At 36.7% G+C, this 22,658-nt stretch overlaps 1 protein-coding gene across 1 annotated transcript in view; it reads left to right on the forward strand.

The window, feature by feature from the left end:
• Positions 1-22,658, forward strand: part of SEMA3E (semaphorin 3E) — a 247,167-nt gene that overhangs the window by 175,659 nt on the left and 48,850 nt on the right. The window contains exon 5 of the mRNA XM_032402271.1: positions 17,697-17,790. Within this exon, the coding sequence (XP_032258162.1) occupies positions 17,697-17,790 (94 nt within the window). The remainder of the gene's footprint in view (positions 1-17,696; positions 17,791-22,658) is intronic.

The following is a 22,658-nucleotide window of genomic DNA, read 5'->3' on the forward strand; positions in this document are numbered from 1 at the left end:
TCCTTACAACTAACTTGAATTTTATTAGTGTAGTCAACTTAAATTAGTTACAAATTTAATCACTTGCTATACTGCTAATTCACGAGCATGATATAGAACAGATGTACATAGAGTTAAATTTGGTGGTCTAATTAAAATATTGGCTTAATTAAAATGACTTGGTTATTCCAGTCTGGCAAATTGAATTTTGTCAGGTTTCACTTCCCAAAGGGAGATATATTTAAGTAGACTCTAATTTCACTCATTTATTGTGTTAACTTTTAAAATTCTTTCATGTTGTGGATATATTTTCCTGAAAATTTGTTTGTATAGATGAAGCAGCTAGGCAGAGAAAGGTAAAAAGTAGTGGAAAAGTTCAATAGGAATACAGGATTCTCGATGTGTTGTTTATCACCAAGAAAAAATTAATATATGAGACTCAAACAATATTTAAATGTTAAATATGCTTTTATATGTCCATCCATATTCTTACACCTGAAACATTTGTCAGACTTTGGTAGTCTGTGGAGATTGAGTGATCAACATGTAGATTCAGTTTTATTTCCAGAATAAAATTCTGGAGCAACATTAACAAGGTGGTAGTTTCCTCCTAGTCCAGTGTCCTCAGGAAAGTTTGTTTTCCTGCATAATTCCCCATTTTCTCATTTGTAAGATGAGATAAAGGGTGTCTTCTAATCTAAAATTACACAGCAATGAAATAATATTGTCTTCCTTGCAGTCTTACTGTGAAAATCAGATCATCCCAATAAGAATCTTAATAAATGTAATGACCGTGTATTGAGTACATGCCACGTGCCAGATGTTTTTGTTCCTTTGTTTTGATACTCCTAACTTCCCACAAGGGAGGAATGATTGCTCTCATATAACAAATGAGGAAAGTAAAAAGAAGGTAAGTTGCTTCTTAATGCTGCACAATAAGTGGCCAAACTTGGACTTTGTGGTCCAAGGTCAAGTTATTTGCATTATGCTGGGCTGCTTTGCTTCATGACATACTGTCTTAAGGCATTTTGTAAACCATGAAGTGCCATATGAAGAGTTTAAGGATGGTAGTAATAATTGTGTCTCAGCAGGCATCATCGTGAATCTGTGCCCCCCCACTGCTCTCTAACTCTCTTAACTTGACTTTCAACCTCTGCCTCCTTCCATAGACATCTTCCCTTTTCTCTCATCCTTTAGTGTCTTCACATTTTACTACCTTTTTGATACAGCGGAGACCTCACTGCAGCGACATTGACAAAACACAACCACAAACGACTTTGTTCTTTGTGTATCTGCCTTTATGATTTACTAACCCTGGTTCACTTGAACCTTTTGCTTTCTCCAGTAGAGCTTCCAAACTGCTGAATCTCCTTAGAGACAATTCGAAGATGTTGGTTATCACCATTGTTATTCAGATGAGCCCATGTACATGTGGTCAGTCACTTTTAGTTCTTAATTAACTGTCCTGGCATTGTCCAAGTCACTACAGTTCTGGAGGTGATATGGGGGTAAAACGATATAATGAAAAGAGTATAGGCTTTGAACTAGACAGATGCAATTTCAGATCTGGGTTCTGCTGCCCACTGCCTCTGGGATGTTAGGTCAATACTTGACATATTTGAATTTTGGTTTCCTCATCTGTAATTTTTTTTTTTTAGAAATTTATTTTATTTTATTTCTCATCTGTAATTTAAGTCTCTCTTATAATACCTTGCTTGCCAGATTGTGTGGCTTTTCTGAGATCCTACGTGGGAAAGGAGCTGCTTTGCAAGAAGAGTCTACATGTTGATCACTCAATCTCCACAGACTACCAAAGTCTGACATCTCTACTTCCTCCAATTGCATTGGTTCTTTAGACCAGGGTACATTTATCACTTTTTTAAAACTGCTCATGTTACTGTTACTCATGACCTTCTAGATGTCAAATAAGCATCTCTTTAACTCCATATCTTATGCTTCTTCTCTACTGCATTTGACAGTATTTATAATTGTTGTATAAAAGCTTTCCTCTTGTAGTTTTTAGGACCATTATATTTTTCAATTTTAGTATATGTGCTGCCGAAGTGAGCACCCATTACATTTTTCACAGTTTTAAAATTCTGAATATTCTAGCTTCCCAGTCCTTTAACTTTTTGTGATTACGGGAATTCTGTCCTTGGTATGTGTTTTCCTACATTTCATGCTTTCCTGGACTATCTGATTAATTCACATGGCTTTATTATCTATTTGTTGACTCCCAAATCTTATCCCCAGCCTTGAGCTCTGTCCAGAACTCTGCATCCACATTTCCTACACCTGCTATACCCCCATGAAATAATGGTCTAGAGACATTGCAAAGAAACAGTTATTTTAATAATAAAACTCTGAAAAGTCAGGTTGACAAAGGAAGGAGAATCTTCTTGATGAGGGAGGAGGTAAATCCCACACTAGTTTTATGACTCACCTTATCCTAAGAGACCAAGGAGGCAATCACAACATTTTGTGCCACGTCTCAGATGCTGTATTCATTCATTTGCTCATGTCCTTGTTCATGCTGATCCCTTTACTTGAACAATGTATCTATTCTCTGTTGAGACAATCCTAACTCATTTTTCAAGACTAAGTTTACACATCACCTCCTCTGTGATGTTTATCTCAAACTCTGCCTGGTAAAATTAATTACATTTCCTTTGGATTTCCATTGTACCTGGTCTTAATTTTGAATTATGATTTCTATATGAATGCCAAAGTGTCTCTAAGAAAGAGATTATCATTTCTATCTCTGTTCCTTTAAGGTCTGGCATAATTCTGGCAGTAGTCATTGAAATCATGCACTAAAAACACGGAACCAGAAACTCTTCTTTCTGGTGGGAACAAAAAAATATACAGCCTTTTTTGTCTGTTTCTTTTAAAGCATTAATATGATATAATTTTATATCAAGTATAATTCACTTTTGTTTGATAAATTTATTCTAAATTTATCTTATGAATTTTAAACACATGCATGGATTCTGGTAATCACCCCCACTGACGGTGATTTGCAGTCAACTCTCTGACCCCTCCCCAACCCTTGGTAGCCACTGACCTGTCATCTGTCCTAATAGTTTTGTAATTTTGAGAACATGATTTAAATGGACTCATACATGGACTCTGAAAAACAAACCGAGGGTTCTAGTGGGGAGAGGGGGTGGGAGGATGGGTTAGCCTGGTGATGGGTATTAAAGAGGGCACGTTCTGCATGGAGCACTGGGTGTTATGCACAAACAATGAATCATGGAACACTACATCTAAAACTAATGATGTAATGTATGGTGATTAACATAACAATAAAAAATTACAAAAAATAAATGGAATCATACAGTAGGCAGACCTTCAGATCGGCTTCTGTCACTTAGCATAAAGCACTTGAGATTGTATCCAGTAGTATGTATATCAGTAGTTTGCTCCCTTTCATTGCTGAGGCATTTTCCGTAGCATGGATGTATCCTAGTTGGCTTATCCAATTCACATACTGAGAGGCACTTGGGTCATTTCCGGTTTTTGGTGATTATGAATAATGCAGCTTGTGGTAAGCCAAATTCTAAGATGAGCCTGAGGACTCAGACCCTGTATCATCCCCTCCCCTTGAGTTGGGGGGTGGGAAGGGACCTGTAACTTGCTTCTGCCCAATAGAATATGGCAAAGGTGATGTGGCATCACTCCCATGATTAGGTTATATTGTCTGAAAAAGGGGAAGGGAGTCTGCAAGTGTAATTAGTCCCTCATCAGTTTTCTTTAAGCCAACAGTTGCTAAACCTTGTCAGTAGATGGCACTGAGAGACATTCCAGAAGGAAGGGGCTGTCTTTGGTTCTGGTATGGCTCCTTCCTTCACCAGGTTTCTAGAGAGTGCACTTTTTCTTTATTGCCCAGACCCTGTAGTTTCCTAAGTGTGAGGTGTTCCGTGGACACAAATTTCTGCAACATCTGGCCACAGCTCTCAATTCCAGCAGACGCAGCAGGGGAGCCCAGGAGCACGTGGGGCTGCACCCCAGTAGGGGCAGATTGCTGCTTCCCCTGCTCCCTTTCCTCGCCATGCTCCGACAGTGGGCCCATGGGGCTGGTCATCCAGGGAACCACCCAGTTCACGCCCTACCAGCACGTGAGGTTCTGCAGAGGGAGGCCTCTCCAACAGGGCACCCGGGTTCCCCAAATGCCCTGTGCATGCATGCCTTTCTCTGTGGGCCCGAGGGTTGCTCTTGCCTGGGGACAGCGAACCCCTTCAGACCTGGCAACAGCACAAGCTACTTCTCCATCCGGTGGCAGGAAAGCCCACTCTGTCTAGTGAGGTATGAATCCCCCCTCCTAGGGTTTTCTTTCCTCAGCCTTCCTTTTGTCATCCTTGATCTCTCGTCATCACTTCATTGTCTATATTAAACGTCCTCTGTTTAACACACTGTATCATTTTTTTGGTCACTTGATTGGATACAGACTGATACAAAAAATAGCCTGCTCCTTTTATCACTTAGAAATCACGTATTTGCCGATTTTCTATTGAAATTACTAAAAGGCTTTTACTGAAGCAGAAAACTTGCTCAGTGTATGCTCCTAAGGAGGAGAGTGCTACCATATGCTAGAAAGTCCAAGGACGTTTTATTAGCTATGATACAGAACCAGATTGGAGGAAGGCACTTAGGGTCAAGTAGTGCTACTCGACAACGCATTGCTTCCTTATGGGAAGCAGAAAGGTTTTCTGGCAAACTCTCAGGACCTTGCTGGGAACATCTGGAAGGGGGCTAGGTGAAACCCATTACTGACATGACATAGAGACTGGCCTAACCATAAAGTTGTTTGCAGAAAGCCTATAAAACAAAACAAATACACACAAACAGAACACTGACCTGCAGGGTGACAACTTTAGCAAGCACAGGATGGGGGAAATACAAGTCAACAAACCTTGCACCCATGCTGTTTTCCTTTCGGGACTTGCCATAGGACTCCCTCCCATTCCCTTCCCCTCAGGTGGCTCAATCACTGTTGAGATCCTGTAACATTTATGGCAGCTAAATGTGTGAGAGGACCCTGAGAGAGTTAAATGGAGAATTGCTCACCTCACTTCAATGTATACCAGGCTCATAGACATCTCTTCACCCCAGGGATGTGTACCTCAGGGCTTAAAGAAGGTGTTTTGAACCTAAAATATTGCAGAACTAGAGATTGAAAAGCATTTGTTGAAGGAATGGAGATAGAATGTAATATGGATCTGATATCTATGTAAACTGAACGTGACATGGGCTCTATGAAATAGCATATCAAAGATGCTATAAAGACTGGATAGAAGTCTAACACAGCTTCAACAGTGGTTCTCCAAATGTTAGGATTATGAAGAATCATTATTTTCAGCTTTTATTTAGTAATAGTCTACATTTTCCTCCATAATGATATATTGATTCAATAGTAATGATGCTGTTTCAGTCGTTTATAGTCCTACAAGTTGCTGCCTTCTCCTCTGTAAGGAATTTGAAGAGCAGAGTCAAATTAAAAGCATTTTTTTCAACACTTCCCCAATCACATTCCCTTTTCCAGACTACATCACCACCCCCAGTTTGAGTTGTGTCTTTCACACATCTCTTTTTCTCCCTGAAAGTGCTCAACCCAAACAGTGTGTGTGGGGGGTGTGTGTATGTGTGTGTGTGTGCATGTGTGTAGGCTTAAAATCCCAGTCTCCTGTTAGCTGTGTAACTTGGGCCAAGTCACTCTTCCTCTGCATGCCTCAGTGTCAGCCTCCATAAAATGAGCTTATAATAGTATCCCATGTATAGGATCGTTGTGAGGATGGGATTAATATAAGTAAAACAACCAGAATAGTGCTTGACAAATACAGAATATCAGGGAGTCATCAGCTCTCATTTTTACTACCACCAGGAGCCTCTCATTTCTTTAACTTTCCAGTGGCTATTATTGCCCTCGTGTGTTCATTCACAAACCTGAATTCCTAACACATTTTTTTGATACCTCCTATCAAGTCTCTAGTATCGCCTGTCATGTATATAAAAGTATCCAAATCAGTAAATCAAACACATTCCTAGGATGAGATTTACCATGTTTCCTTAAAAATCTATTCTTTCATTCTTTTCTACTCTGCTCCTTGGCACAGTTAAGATATTACCCTCTTCTTTCTCACCCATGCTTAAAACCTCAACGTTGTGTTGTCAACCCAGCTTTCCCCCAAGTTGAATCAGGAGCGATGTGATTTTTTTTGCTGTGTCTTTAAACTACCTTTCCAATTCACTCCTCTTTCTGTCCCTTCTGCCAGAACTATTCTTACCCCTGACTGCTTCTCCTCGTTTCTTTACGGTCTCACTGACTCTTCAGTCTGGCTTTATCTCTGCTGTCAAATTAACTTCTCGAAACAATAAGTCTTTTCAGAACATTCACGATTTACCGTTGCACATGGAGTGAAGGCAGCCGGAGTGCCTCATCTCAGACAGCCTGTGTCCTTCACAGTCTGCCTCTAACCCACTTTCTGTCTTCTCCCTCCCGCTCATTAAGCTTCCCCTGTGCAAGTCTGGTGACAGTCCATCAGGGCTACTCACTCCTTTCTTCAGAAGAGTGGTTGAGAGGCTTCGGAATTCAATCTTCCTGTTACTAGCTGTATGAATTTGGATACGCTTCTTTAGATCTCTGAGCCTCGGAACCTTTATTTGTAAAATTAGGTAAAAATATCTCATAAGGTCATAGTAACAATGAACTAAACAAATAAGCAACGTTTCTGGAACAATAGAGAGGGTTCCTAATGTAAATCTTAACTAATTGTTTTTGTTTTTGTTTTTGTTTGTTGTTTCCCTGGGAAAAACATTTCAGAGTATTACTACTCCTTCTTTCAGCCCAGACCACTCTGCCCCCAGGACTAAAATTAGGTTCCAAGTTGTTGTCATCCTAGTGTGTACCTCATTATAGGACTTTTCACACTGATGCACTCATTATAGTAATTATATTTCCCCATCTAGAGCCTGAAAGACATAGTTCCCGTTTTGTGATGTTCTTTGAAGGATCACTATACATTTAAATACCTATCTTAAAGATTTGTAATAAGCAATGAAGGAGAATGTTTAGGTGAAAGTGTTTTGCGTCTTAAGGGCTCTGCAGGAATGAACTGCTATTTACCTTTACAGCAACTAGCACAGAGCTGTGCAGAGTAACAAAGTGCACATTGAAAGACCCCCGTGGAAGCGAGTCAGAGCATACGTTAGGTACTGTGTCTATTCTCAATTCTCTTACCGCTGATGATGTGATTCCAGTGAAACGTGCTGGTTGTCTGTTTTAATTTGATTATATTTCTGTTCTGTCTCTCTCTACAGGCATGAGCCTCCACAATAATCATTAAAAGCAGGAAACATGCTAAGGATATGCTCACCTCCCTTTTATGTTTGTGTAATAAGCTGATTTTTGTGGTTTGATAAAGGGATGGGTGAGATGCAGGAAGAAGGATGAAGGATAGAAACATACATTCTCACGACTGGACTAGGTTTTCCCATTTCAAGTATACAGCAAGTTAGGCCTGGGCATCATAAAATCAGAAAAGGTTAAATGATTATTAGCTTTGAAAATGATTTTGGAATACTCTTCTCTAAATATATAAGAATACCATAATGAAGATACAGTTCCGCATATGGATATTTCCTCTGTCCCTACGGGGAAAAAAACAGGAATCCTTTAACCTAGACTCCGATAATCACGAAAAGACTACCCATTAGCCCTATTTTCCAGAATTCCCTTTGTTGACACTGTTAACTGCAAGAGCTGTATGGGTCCAGCCAGGACTGAATGACAAATCAGCTGTTAGAGAAAGCGTCCCTTCCCTCGCAGCTGTCCCGTTCTGACTGTGCAGATGGTGAATTGATTTTTCCTTTACCAGCAGTTCTTTTCTTTCTTCTCCACACGGGACTATGATCCTTTGTGATCATGTTTGACTCAGTCAGCAGTGGGAACACTCAGAAGATTGAAGAGTTTTCAAATGTGTCCAAGTGAAAGGGAACAGGGATTCAGAAATGAGGAATTGCTCCAAAGGCTGGCTGTAGACTAAAAAGGGGCTATGACTTCCTCCCCATGAAAAGTAGATATTCATAGTTTTATAAAAAGCATCTTTGTCCTCAAAAAAGAATTTTGATTCTTGCTTCATTGTGTGTGGTCAGAATTACAGTGAGAGTAGTCAGACCCAGAGAAGGTGGACAGGAAAAACAGTCCAGAAGAGAAGTCCAGATCTTAAAGCTAACTTGAGTCAAGATGGATCTTTTCTTTCCACATGTAAATGTCTAAATAATGACCTGCATCTTTCAGTTAAATTTTTTAAAATATGCATGAAATTTTATTCATGATAATTTTTAGCATTCTCCTATTTATAATTTTAATGTTAATATAAACATTAAGTTAACAGTAGAGTATTTCATATTAATATTTCATATTTCACATATTGACATACACTTTTATTGTCATATATGTAGATTATTATATACATATATATGAATTATCATATACGTACCATGTATTTTTATCTAAGAAACGGACACAGTTTAATTGCTCATTTATGCTGTACCAGTTATTTTATTATACAGTGTATAGAGAATATCAGAAATTAAACCCTGCTTATACTGAACAAATATTTACTACCACTATTTTTTTTCTACTAGATTTGCTCTAAAATATCTATATAGGATAGACGTTCGTAATTGCTCAAGAAATAGCCATTCGCAGGTACATTCACTAGCATTCTTGGCATTTTATTTAAGCAGCTAAAATTATGAGATCTAGATCATGATGCCCATTAGAGCAAAACTCTATTTTTTTTCCAGCATTTTTACGTGTAGACCTGCTTTGAGTATTATATAATTTGTTGATGTAAAGAGATTCTAAGTAAGCTACTTAGTAATTTATTACACAGTGATGTTTCAGTTTCAGTATCCATTGTAAATTTAGCACCAGATTAACTGGGTAGCCCAGGCAAGGATTGACCAGACATATTGTGATAGATTTTCTTTTCTTTTCTTTTTTCTTTTCTTTTCTTTTCTCTTCTCTTCTCTTCTCTTATTTTATTTTATTGTTTAAAGGATTTTATTTATTTATTTGACAGAGAGACAGTGAGACAGGGAACACAGGAATGGGGAGGGGGGAGAGGGAGAAGCAGGCTTCCTGTGGAGCAGGGAGCCCGATGCGGAACTCGATCCCAGGACCCTGGGATCGTGATCTGAGCTGAAGGCAGACGCTTAATGACTGAGCCACCCAGGCGCCCCTGTGATAGATTTTCTATCGCACTAAATTTGACATTTCCAAAATCAAACACAGATGATCATAAAGTAAATTACAACCAATGCTATAATTATTGGAAGACTGGCTCTGCTCATTTTTCACATAATTAAAATGCCAAATTTCTTAATTTCAGAACTAGATATTTAATTATAATATGACATTTTCTAGTGAGGCCTTATAGGGTATGTCCAGCAAGTACTTCAGCAGCCATCTCTCTATTTTCTTAGGCTTATTTCAGTCTGTTGCAGTTCTTCTCCTTATTGATAAATAGACTGTGTCATCTTTGTCCTGTAGGCACCTCTTCAAGCTGACATACGTCTTCTAAGTCTTTGTGATGTAACTCTAATAGTTTTCATAGCTTCTTTGCTTCTTAGAATAAAAAGAATATGCTAAGACCATTTTGAACTTTTATGGGCCCGGACTATTTTTTACATTTGTTTTGTGATCTTTATTGATTTGTGTGAGTTCATTATATAATAAGGAAAGAAGAAAGCGTTTTTTTGAGTGAAAAAATGTTTATGGTTTTTCCCAAGTAAGTTTTTTTTTCCTCAAAATCATTAAGCTGTATTATTTATCAGTCTTTCTTTTATGTCTCCTAGATTCTGTGTCTTGTTTTTAAAGGCCTTTTTCACACTCAAGTTTACATACAAAATTTTTATGTCTTTTTCTATTCCTTGTATAATCCTATTTCTTATGTTTAAATTGTTGATCAAGCTGGAAATTGGCTACAGGGCTATGGGACATGAGGTAGTAATCAAACTTTATTTTTTTCCATATGGCACTCCAGTTGTCCAAACACCATTTATTGAATAATCCATCATTTATCCACAGTTCTTTGAAATACTATCCATATTAGTGTGTATTCTTATACTTATGGCTTCTTATAATATAGAATAAGGTTTTAAAGTTAGCTGCAAAACAACAAAACAAAAACAAAATAATACAGAATGAAATCAGCATTATGCACTATTGCGTTTGACATAAAATATCTGGTTGCAAGCCCTTGGATTTGTAAGAGGTCAGTTTTAGCTTCCTATATAGTTAGGTCACATTCACATTTTCTAATTCTTGAATTTTTTTTAACATTCCTTCTTATTCTCACAACAGTCATAGGAGAGAGCAACACAGAAATATTATTTCTTCTTTTTCACAAGTGTTGAAATTGAGGTTGAAAGAGGTTATGGGACTTGAGCCATAGATCAAATCAGAGGCTTTCTTATCTCCACTTTGGATTAGCTCTCTTTGTGAAAACATTTTGACTCTTATTTCAAGTCTTATTCCTATTCCTGTTTTCATTCTCCTCCTTCTTCTTCTTCCTAGTTTATTAAATAACATCAGAGACTTTATTTCTGCCATCAAAGTATAGTTAATATATTGTTTCATGAAAAAAATTTAGCATATTAGTTGTAGTCATCTGTTCATTTTGGCTTTGCTATTTGTAAAATTTACAATTAGCTAGGATGCTTTGCTTAATTTTTATTGGGTCCCAAAGGAGTAGCATGCATCATGTTTCCTAAATTCAGTATTGATTGAATGCTTGGAATGTAGTAGGCTTCATAAATGCCTGTTGAATTACCTGTATGTACCCGCTCACAATGCAATGGAAATAATGTTACAAGAGATAATGTAGCACAGCCTATGGGAGAAGTTTCGCTTTGAAAAGTCTCCCAGAATATCAGCAAAGTCAATTTTCAACATCATTTCCTCATTACATAGGGGTTTCTGCTGTAGAGATAAGGAAGAATTGAATTCCCTTTTCCCAAAGGGAAAGTATAATGGAAGAGCAGTGGGTATTATCAGGCATACAACTTTTAAAGAAAGTCAACCAACTTGTGCTGCTGGAGTTTTGATTGGATGGTGGGAGTCAGGAGGGAGAAAGCCTAAGACAGAACTGTGAAGATCCTGAATTGCCGTTTTAGAGATTAGACTTTATAACAGTGAGGAAGCACCGAGAGAGAGAGAGAGTAACACAATTATATTTGAGAGGGTGGTGAGGAAGAGGTAGGCAGCGAGGATGATGCTGTTTTCTAATAAAAGCAGGCTTCAGGACAATATAATAATTAAAGTTTAAAGAGTATTTGTTTCCAGTACTCTTAGTACACCAGGCATACGTTTCTGGTAGACAGAGCTAATAGTGTGGAATTTAAGACTACTGGCGTAAGATGAGGGTGAGGAGAACGGAACAGTGAAGTAAAATTAAAGGAAACATGAAAGCAGGGGAAAGATGATTGGCCCACAAGTATCAGTTTAAGCAAATATTTATTTACAAATTCAGCACAAGACAACTGAGTTAGAATTTTACTGTAGATGTATTATATATGCTTTTAAAAAATGTTTAGCATCTGCAAGCTATTTCAGTAATGTTAAAGGAAATAAAACATTTGAACATACAATTTAATAAATAGATAATAATGATATTTTCTTCTTTAAAAAAATCTTAATACACATTTTCAAACCCTGACTATACCTTAATTACCTCATAAAAGACACTCAGCCATGCCCAGCAGCACAAACATATATCCCCTCTCCATCTACAATGGTAAGTAGGATGGATAATACTGTCTGTAAAATGAACATGGAACCAGAAGTTCGAAGACACTCTTTGAGACTTGCTAAGCCTCACCCTGCCTCTGATTTCTCATCTATAAAAGGAAAATAATATTTGTGAACAGTATTATTGACCCTGTTTTACCTCATAGGCTTATTTTGAAGGTGAAACAATATATGCAAGAGTAGTTCCTACATTTTAAAGAATTATACAAATATGACGTGTTTTAGAAATTACAAATGTAAAAAAAATTAAAATGCAAAACTATTAGTGTCAAAATGTTTACTTAAAATTTCACTCCTGTTTTGTATTTTTTTCTGCTAGTTTATTCAGTGTTTGGGAAATGTTTCAAATATTATTTAGTACATGTTTTTGATTGGCAGAAGAAAGGAAAAAGTTGTGTAGTGAGTCACTTTCAGAATTAATTTGCTACAGGTTATTAGACAGCTATTATGTAAAGAACTAAAGCGCATGATATGGTTATTCTAGACACTGACTTACCAAAATTGTATCTTTATTCATTTTTGACGGCTACATGTTTACGTGCCTTGCGTATTTTACGACTTTTTCTCTAACCATTAGAAATAGTTAATAAAATAGGGGATTATTTGTTTTTGTCCTCTAGTTTTTTTCTGACATCTTTCAGAATTTACCGTTGACACTAAGGGCAAAAATAGTTCACCACACTGACTTGTTAATGGGAAACTCTCATTTCATTTAATTGGCATCCCATTTAACACCTGATATACGGTAACTCACACCTATTGAAAATAGCTTACAGCAGTCTTGCTGGGTTCTGAGCGCTCCCTTCAAGGCCTGAAGGGGAAAATTCTCCTGGAAAGATTTACCATTTATTCTTTAAACTTTTTTTCTGAAGAGCACATTTGCAAACTACATGTCCTGCTTTCTCTCAAGCACAGGGGAGCCTTTTGAAAACCTTGTTCATACCACACTGAAACCAAAAGTGTAACCCACACTGCTAATGCTAGTGATGTCTTGTAAATTTAGGCCACGTTACCCAGACAAATTCAAGCCGTTAAAACACAGATAATGGAAAGCCAGTGTAAGTACTGACCAACATTCTCAATAAGGTTAAACACCAACATTACATATTACTTGAACCATAAGCGCAATTGCTTTGGGGTCATTGACAATGTCATCATGCCTCCAGTTTTCTGGTTGGTTTGGTGGCTGAATTCCACTTCATGGAAGAAAAGGCTATTACTCGCTTTTTAGTATTTTATTGGATTGTGCACTAAATTAAACACTGCATTTAACATCACAATGAACTCTCAGTGCAAGAAACGTCATTCTTGAATTTATAGTTAATTTTGAAGTCAGCTTGATCTGTGCAGAACAAAGCAACAGACGTTTGGAATTTGCCTGTTTTCCGTTATCAATATTATCCAGTCTAAGATAAAATTTTTCTTTGTACCTCTTCTCAACAATTTCCACATCTCTGCTGTATGAAGTTGCAAAAATAATATATTGAGTCCTGAGGAATTAAGATGAATCGAACCAGTGTGTCTTTCTTTCATATGTAGCTTTAACAGGGTAAAGAAAGCCTTCGCTCTAAAATCATGAAACGAAAGATCAGGTAAATTATTAAAAACTGCTGTCAAGTTAGTTGATAAAAATTAAGAACTCAGTCTTTACTCTTAGCTCAGTATTGAAGTTTCATTACCATACACCACAGTATCAAAAGAATACCTTATACTCATTTAAAAAAAAATCAGTCATATGGAGAAATACTAACTAATAAATGATTGTACCTCCATGTCACACCTCCATATTACTTCAGATTACATATTATCATTAATAAGGTCATTGGGGATAAAACAAACACCGCTATCATTCTTCAGTATTTGATTTTATTTTTAATAAATGCCAGGGAGTATTCAGTTATATTTATCCTAACCCTTAATGTATTAATCCTGGTAAGAATCCCTTATAAATTGTAAAAGTATATATAAAAATACATTATCTTCATTAAATAGCTCGGGAAATTAACATCAATTCTTCCTGTAGTTGTTTTAACAATGTAATAGTTTTACTAAAGCCAATGGCGATCAAAATATAGAAAAACAATAAGACCATGATGTTACTTTATGAGCAGCCCTCAGCATGCACAATTTATATATATTGTCTAGTTTCAAATCAGCACACTTGTCTACAGCAGTCTGTGAGTTCTTTCAGATACAAAGGAAAATAAGCAAAGGCAAAAAGAAAAAAAATTGTTTCTAAGAAGGTAATATTTTTTCAAACATCACACACAGTTGTGCATTTATTATGTGCCAGGTACTTTATTTGATAGAAGGGATCAGAGATTAACATCACATGGGCAGTTTCCTTGAGAAAACCCTACAAACTAGTAGGAATGAGAGTCAAACAGACAATTATAACAGAAAAGTAAATGATACGAAAGAAGAATTCATATGATGCTTGCTAGGACACAAAAAGGGAAAGGAGGAGATTCTAGGGCAGACAGAGGTCAGACCAGAATTCCTGGGGGTGCTAGAGTCTCTGCTGAATTTTTAATATTATATGGGCATTATTATCCTGAACACATAGATGAGCCCAAGTAAGAGATCTTCAGAAAGGGGCACCTGGGTGGCCCAGTCGTTAAGTGTCTGCCCTCGGCTCAGGTCATGGTCCCGGGGTCCTGGGATTGAGCCCCGCATCAGGCTCCCTGCTCAGCGGGAAGCCTGCTTCTCCCTCTCCCACTCCCCCTGCTTGTGTTCCCTCTTTCGTTGTCTCTCTCTCTCTGTCAAATAAATAAGTAAAATCTAAAAAAAAAGATCTTCAGAAAGCTGCAAGTAGTTCATAACTCCCGGCACCCAGTCTGTGAGAGCAGTTCCAGAACTTTCAAGGGTTCAAAGCACCTCTTCATTATTTTGTTATAAATAATATAGTCTTCAAAATACACATTCCAGTAGTTTTCAAATTTAAGAAGTACCACACTCTACAATCCAATTGGTCATTGTCTTTTTTTTTTCTTCTTTTGTATTATTTGAATCCTGGAGTATTATTAACCAAGTGCTATGGATGGATGAAATGACTATCTCCTCTAAAGATTGGGACCTTTCTTCTCTTTGTGCATAAAGATAATGGTGCTTCTCTAAAGCAGGGGTGTTTTAGTAGTTTATCTTTTTTTTTTCTTTTTATTCAGTAGTGGGCTACACAATTAGAAACTGAAGAACACATGCATTTATTTTTTTTATTTTTTTAAAGATGTTATTTATTTATTTGACAGCACAAGCAGGGAGAACAGCAGAGGGAGAAGGAGAAGCAGGCTCCGAGCCTGACGCAGGGCTCGATCCCAGGACCCTAGGACCATAACCTGAGCCAAAGGCACACGCTTAACTGACTGAGCCACCCAGGCACCCCAACACATGCATTTTTTAAATTAAAATGCTAGTCTGTCCTTTATTCCTTTATTCAAAAATATGGATTTTTAGCAGTGATGTAAAAAGCAGGCAAAAAGTTTAACTCTTTCATTATTTTAAAATGACTCTACGTCGAGGTAGCTTTAGCCATTAATCAAATGAGGTATTTGGAGTCTTCTGCATAATAGTGAAAGGGTTCAGTCAAGGTACATGAGTTTGGACGGGAGGCATAGATCTCTGAGAATATTTGAGTGTCTGGCACTCATTTATTCTCAGGGTTAAATTTGAGGTTTTGTAAAAGAGGGTGTCCTTTTACAGACTCAGCTAGATGTACCTAGAATCGGGCCTCATACATCACTCAAAATTTCACCTGATTCTGGGTTCCACTTCATTGTTTTCAAAATGTTAGGGTCATAGGCGTCTTTTTGAATATAGGATTCTGTTGATTCAATCAACTTCTCTTGAAAGTTGAAGACACTGATATATCAGATAATTGATACCTCAGACCTGTGCTGAAATTCACCAATCAACAGCCTCTGGAGACTAGATTATGATTTATGCTTTTGAAAACCTGTGACTTTTCTAAGAAATTGTGACTTCATTCCCTTCATCTAACTACAGTCCTTTGAAGTCTGAGATTCTCTTGATCTTAGAATTCTTAGTTTGCATTTTCTATGTTTCATCTACTTGACAGTTTAAAGTTAATATATTGCACTGATTCGAATCAATAAGCAACACCCTTGTTTTTCACTTGCAGTTTCAATTTTAGTGTTGAAGGTATCTAATTTTATCCATTAGGTAAATCACTTTCATCTGTCATTCGTGATAAAAAGTTGAGTATCAGAATTTTGAAGTTGTAGAAAGTCTTGTTTTAAGAGAGCAGTTCAGCATATCTCTTTAACAGCTTTCTATGACCAAATATTTGGACATTTGGCTGGATTAGAACAAATATAAAATGTATGTTCTACGAGCTTTTCTCAAGTAATCTCTAAAGTGGCAGTGACTAAAGGGTCAAACAAGTATCACATTCACACACTTGGTCACTTTCTCCTTCACATAATGCTATGGGTCAGTTTTCCAAATTGAGATGCACACCCTTCACAGGTATTAGTTGGGCAGACCAATAATTCTGTCTCATTTGAACAAACTTTTTTTTCTCATGTCATTGCAAATTTGTCATCTCTGAGGAGCGAACACAAAAATGTCTCCAATTATTTATGGGTATTCTTGTTCTCTACTGATCTGTGTAAAGTGTGTAAGTAGGAAAAAAAATTGGCTTCAAAAAAGTTTTGTGGCTTTTAGCCACCTCTGGGTCAGGAGCCTCCATTTGTTTCCTAGGCTGTGGTTCAATTCCAAGGATAAGACTGGAGGGCTATCAGGGTCAGGTTTTGGAATAGCAGGATCAGAATGGTGATTTTAGAATATCAAAGAGAGAAAGAAAATTATGTCAAATAAGAATGGCAAGATCAGGACAGAACAGATAATGGGGAGTAGGGAGGGTGGCTAAGAAAGTCAAATTCAAGTTTGAGAAAAGTGGCTGCAACTCTCAGAGGTTACTCCAGACTTCAGGATTGTTTTGAGGTTCATGGTTCACAGATGGGCAGGGCTATTGATAGACACCAGTGGGCAGTATCAGCAATATTCTGTTGCAGAGTAGTTGTTTATTTCCTACAAAATTTTCAGTATTGATTCTTATTGTCACTTTTCCAAACTACTTTCTTTTACCCAAACCATTTAAGCACACCTAATGAATAATAATTATAAAAATATATTAATGAGAATTTTGAAATCTGAGAATATTCAGAGAAAATTTCTGTAGTTACATGCTTGCAATAGGAACCAATGAAGTAGTAGTTTTTCATAGAAATACTTTCAAGCTCTCATTTATGTGACAGGAGTCTGAAATATTGCTCATGATGTGACATTTATTTATACATCTATATTCCAGTAATTGTTTATGCAGCCATCATTCTCTAAATTATTAAAGTTAAATGTCTATACAAGAACATGCGATGAATAATAAACGTGATTGGAAATAAATAATCCATATTGATAGAAAATTTTATCAGTTTCTTTTGCAGACCCTTCAAAAAAATCACTAGTGGCCTTTGTTTTCACAAAGGCCATTTCCATATTTATCACTAAACCTCCCTTTTAGTAACCTTTTTTTAGCGTGTTTTCGTTCCTTTGGAATATTTCCCGGACACCTCTCAGAATGACCAGTACTGTCCGCTCACATGATAAAAACTGCTAACATCTTTCATTTCATCACCTGCATACTTCTTGGGAGGAGTGAGAAAACCCATATGGGCCTGAAAACCCATGTATTTATTTACAAAACCCAGTTTGGTCCTAAGTTACTTGATGATACTCACTGGTACACTGTTTACAATACCTGCTTTGCAAAAGGTCAGGTTTTTGTCTGTTTTATCTGAGCAATTAGATTCTTATTAAAGTTGGCAAATACATAATGGCTTTTCTGGTTTGTTTGTTTGTTTGTTTGTTTGTTTGTTTTTTCAAGGATCCCCTGTTTCATCTGGAACTGCACAGGTCCGAAAGAGGAAGGGGCAGATGTCCTTTTGATCCCAGCTCCTCCTTCATCTCTACCTTAGTTGGTAATTATTGTTGCCACAGACATCAGTTGGTCGTCATATTGATTCTGAAACTTTGGTTAGGTTCTTCTGGTGTTTCTTTATAGGTGTAGACGAGTCATATTTATTTATCGGTGCTGAGAGCAATGATACTAGATTTCAAGTCATGCTAAATTGAACCAATTTGACTCTAAGATAAGTGCAGCTACTATGAAGTATGTGTGTCTCCTTCTGAAAACACAAACTGTTATTTAGTATCTGATATAATACATCTTGTATTATGCTGTTTATTGTTCAAAAAATGCAGTTAGAGAAATACTTTATAAAAACCTGGCCAGAGAAACTGAACTATTGTAACATATGTTAATTCTTTTTGTTTTAATTACTCTGTGACTTTAGGGAAACTTTTAATATTCTCTTCTTGGTGCTTTTCTCTGTATCAGTAGAATTCATCAGAAGGCCATCTCAATTGAGAAAGTTAAAGTTATTTTTCTAAACTCCTGTTAATCTAGAATGTTAACTATAGAGGTTGACCAGTTCAGAATTCCATTAAATGTCCACATTGAAATAATAGAATAAGCTGGCATGTCTGATCTAGATTTCCATTTGACTCCATTTAATTAGAGGAGGTACTTGAGTACCTCACTGAAGACACAATGAAATTATTTTTCTTTCTCGTTTATATTCTCGGGGTTTAAAAATGCCATACTTGGCAAAGTAGTCCAGCACTGTGATGGTACAGATGGATGAGTTCCCAAGTATAAAGTTGAAGAGAGCTCTCCCCGACACCTAACTAGGTGCTATGAGGAATCCTTTTTTCTCAGGGTTGCGAGGTTCTGATATAAGTATTGTACAGATGTACGGATTTCTATTATCACACTTGTAACACTTAAGAGTTATAGGCTAATGTTAGGTCATCCTATTGGCAGAAAATGGGAAAGTATAAAATAACATTTGGGGACTTGCTATCCTAAAGAAAGGGTAAACACTTAAAACTCCCCACTGAGGAGTAATCAGAATACCATATGCTTGATTTTGAGTTGAGACAGATATTCCTGTGTATTCTAGAAATTATATAGTCCCTGAACTCATCCAGACAGTTCATTTTGATGGGGACTTTGCATCCCACTCTCTGTACTTGCCCATCGCAGTCATGGCCCTTAAGTCCATGTAAGTAAAGCTTCTTTTTATATATAATGGACCCTTGAACAACACTGGTTTGAACTTCATGGGTCCAGATACATGCAATTCTTTTTTTTTTATAAATGCAGTGCAGTACTGTAAATGTATCTTTTCTTCCTTATGATTTTCTTAACAACATTTTCTTTTTTGTAGTTTAAGAATACAGTAGATAATACATAAAACATGCAAACTGTGTGTTAAATCAATTGTTAGGTTATCCATTAAGGCTTCTGGTCAATTAGTAGTTAAGTGTTTGGGGAGTCACAAGGTCTTATTCAAATTTTCAACTGCAAGGTCAGCGCGCCCAACTTCCTTGATGTTCAGGGGTCCACTGTGTATCTGTAGAGCAAAGATCTTCTGTTAGCTCTAATTAATAGGGAAAGATCGATTTGCTTCAGCCCCATAATTTGAAAAGGCTCTAAAATGAGATTACACATAGTAAGTAATTAAGTTCTTCCGGAACTTGCATAAAGAGATGTAATATTCTTAAAGAGTATAATATTTTAAAGAAAAATAGTATTTTAAGATAGCTAGCATTCCTCTAACTTTGTGTGTGTGTGTGTGTGTGTGTGTGTGTTATAAACAGAATGTGAGGAAGGGAGACTATTTATTTATTTATTTTTAAAGATTTTATTTATTTATTTGACAGACAGAGACACAGTGAGAGAGGGAACACAAGCAGGGGGAGTGGGAGAGGGAGAAGCAGGCTTCCCGCTGAGCAGGGAGCCGGAAGCGGGGCTCGATCCCAGGACCCTGAGATCATGACCCGAGCTGAAGGCAGGTGCTTAACGACTGAGCCACCCAGGCACCCTGAAGGGAGACTTTAAATATGAAAATAAGATTGCCTAAGTTTAAACTTCTGTAGGAATCAAAATCTTAGGAGGGACACTTTGAATGAATGCCAGATCCATAAATGTTAGAAATGGCAGTGTATGCATTAAAATACATGCATTTGATAGATAATTTTTTCTAATGCTTTTAGTGCTTTTTCGGGGGTAACTTCACACATTTAAAATTTGAATATGTTTGGAAGAGATTTTCTTATCATTTCTTTTACCGTACATCTTGCACAGAACAGGCCTCCTATAAATATTCACTGAATAGACTCAATATTCCTAAACAAGCAAAAAACAAATTTTGGGATATTATTCATAAGAATATTACAAGTGATATTGAAAGTGGAAAATTACAGAGTAAACACTACTTCTATAATGAAATCCTAAGAAGATTAGCACACCATTTAATTTTAACATTTCATTTAAATGGTTTAAACAATTCCTTTAGTCACCCTGCCACTCACCACTAAGCCTCCCTGGAGCTTATTTATGCATGAAACCAGGAACTTAAAACTGAATTTTTTAAGAGGGGAAATATTACTGGAGGGACATTTCCAAGTGAGTTTCATTGAACTTCCAAATCAAATTACACTGTGCTGAAATGTGAAGTGCTTGCCATCTGGGTGGCTGTTTCGCGCATTCAGAAGAGAAATCAAATCATAAGAGCCCTCCAAACTAAACACAAATGTTATAGGAATAATCCCTCCAAAAAGAAGAAATAAAAATATAATTCTTCACATTTATCCACTAGCTTTCATCCCAAAGTACCTTTGAAAGATCATTCACTCACTGTAGATACCCAGCAGCCGCTGAGACGGAAACCTGATAACCTATGTGAGCCAGCAGCTCTGAGAGAGAGGAAATAAGAATAATTCACCCAGTTGAAAAAACAGCAGGAATCTGGGCTGGAAAAACGGAGCTACCTGAGTTGGAATTTGGCAAACTCGGTGTAGCTTACTCCAACAGGGAAAGAATGCGTTATTGTGGTATTTTACGGCCACACATGTTCTCAGCTGATGGGATAGGACAAGACTCCAGCAAAAACGATGACCATCTTGAGACCACAATCCTTCTTTGTTTCTTTGTTAATTGTGGGTCACACTTCCCGTTGAGTGCCTGTTCACCTTAAGATGCGCTTTCATGAAAAGAAACTAGAATTTGTAACAATACTCATAAAGCTAACAAGGCCCCCAAAGAAAAAAAAATGTGCTGGCAAATCAAAGAACATCTTATCATTTCTTAAATTTAGATACAGTTTTCATTTCAGTTAACTTAAATTCAGTTGGCTGAAGATCACGTGAACTAAAAAGATTACCGAAAAACTGAATAAAGAAAGATTATTTGCTAGGTAAAAGACAAGTTAACAAACATGTTTTAATTAAATTTATCATCTAATTTAGAAATGAAATGTTAGTATCTTGCAATGATGCCATGTGAAACAAGATTTAAGAAGTAAAACAACCTCCTTGTTTAGCTATGTTCTGAATGCTCACACATCAGTCGAAATGAAATCATACATTAATTAGGGTTGCTCTCCAAATGCCACTTGATATTAACATAATTTATCCTGGTGGCATAGAAATCCATAATGCAGGTGCAATATTTCTACATGTTTAGCCACATTTTCCCCTACCGTGATTACTAATTTTATATTAAAAATGGTCTTAAGTAAGTGTCTGAAGAATGTAAGACATTACAACCTGGTTTTAAAAACACTTTGTTGAAACACTGGAGTATTTAGTAAAATAAATTGATGTATTACTTGCCTATACCTTTTGTTTCATCCAAAGATAGTACTTATATTGCTACCAAATTATTAGGTTTGGTGACTAGCCAAATGAAAATTCAGGAAATACAAATATATATATTTAAGAGAGGGGATGGTGAGCAAAGGGAGAGAGAGAGAATCTCAAGCAAACTCCACGCCCGGTGGGGAGCCCAACACAGGGCTCCATCTCAGGACCCTGACATCATGACCTGAGCTGAAATCAAGAGTTGGACACTTAACCGAATGAGCCACCCAGGCACCCCAGGAGATATTTTATGTCATATATCATTTTGGCCGGGAAGGAAAATATTGGCTGACTCTTTCATCAGCTCTGTTGGATTTAATATTGCAATATTCTTAGTAAGTTTATAACACCTTCAGTAACTGCAGGATTTTCCTTATACTTTGCCTTCTCAATTCTATTGCTTTTTTTTTTTTTTTTAAACATTTCATTCTGACCCAGATTTGTAGTTCCAGGTGTAATTTTATATTTACTATACTTGACATGACTATGGTACGCTCACATGCATGTTGTTAGCATTTGGGGGAAAACCACTCTAATTTGTCACGTACTTTTTCTTTGCTTTCAAAGGGTTAGCTTTGTTGTTAGGATATCTTTAGGATGACTTCTCAACTTAAAGACTTAGTAAATTTTATTTCAACAAATAACCATGAGTAAGATATTTTAAGCACTGAAATTTTCTTTCTACACTCTTTTTGGTCCTATGTTACCTTTTTAAGCAAATAAAATTACAAAAGTTTACAGCCACTGAAATTTTATTCCTGTACTTTTATTCATAATAGTAAGACCTTTGTGAACATATCTGCTCATTATATATTCTGTAAATTGAAGGTCAGTGTTGACTGAATGAAAGGGAGCTGGAATATATGCAGAGGAAATTTAAGTTATTTTTTTCAAGCTATTAGTAGCATTAATTTTTTAAAAAAATAAATGTTCCTTTTAAATTAATTATATCCAGGACAGAGTTATGAATGAATAGTTCTGGCACAAAATATGACTTAATAAATATTAGAAAAATAAATGAAAAATATAAATGAAGATAAAATGTATGTCTTTATAACTGCAGCCTCTATAAATGTAACAA

Source organism: Phoca vitulina, unplaced genomic scaffold (assembly GCF_004348235.1).
Source record: "Phoca vitulina isolate PV1807 unplaced genomic scaffold, GSC_HSeal_1.0 scaffold4, whole genome shotgun sequence".
NCBI lineage: Eukaryota > Metazoa > Chordata > Mammalia > Carnivora > Phocidae > Phoca > Phoca vitulina.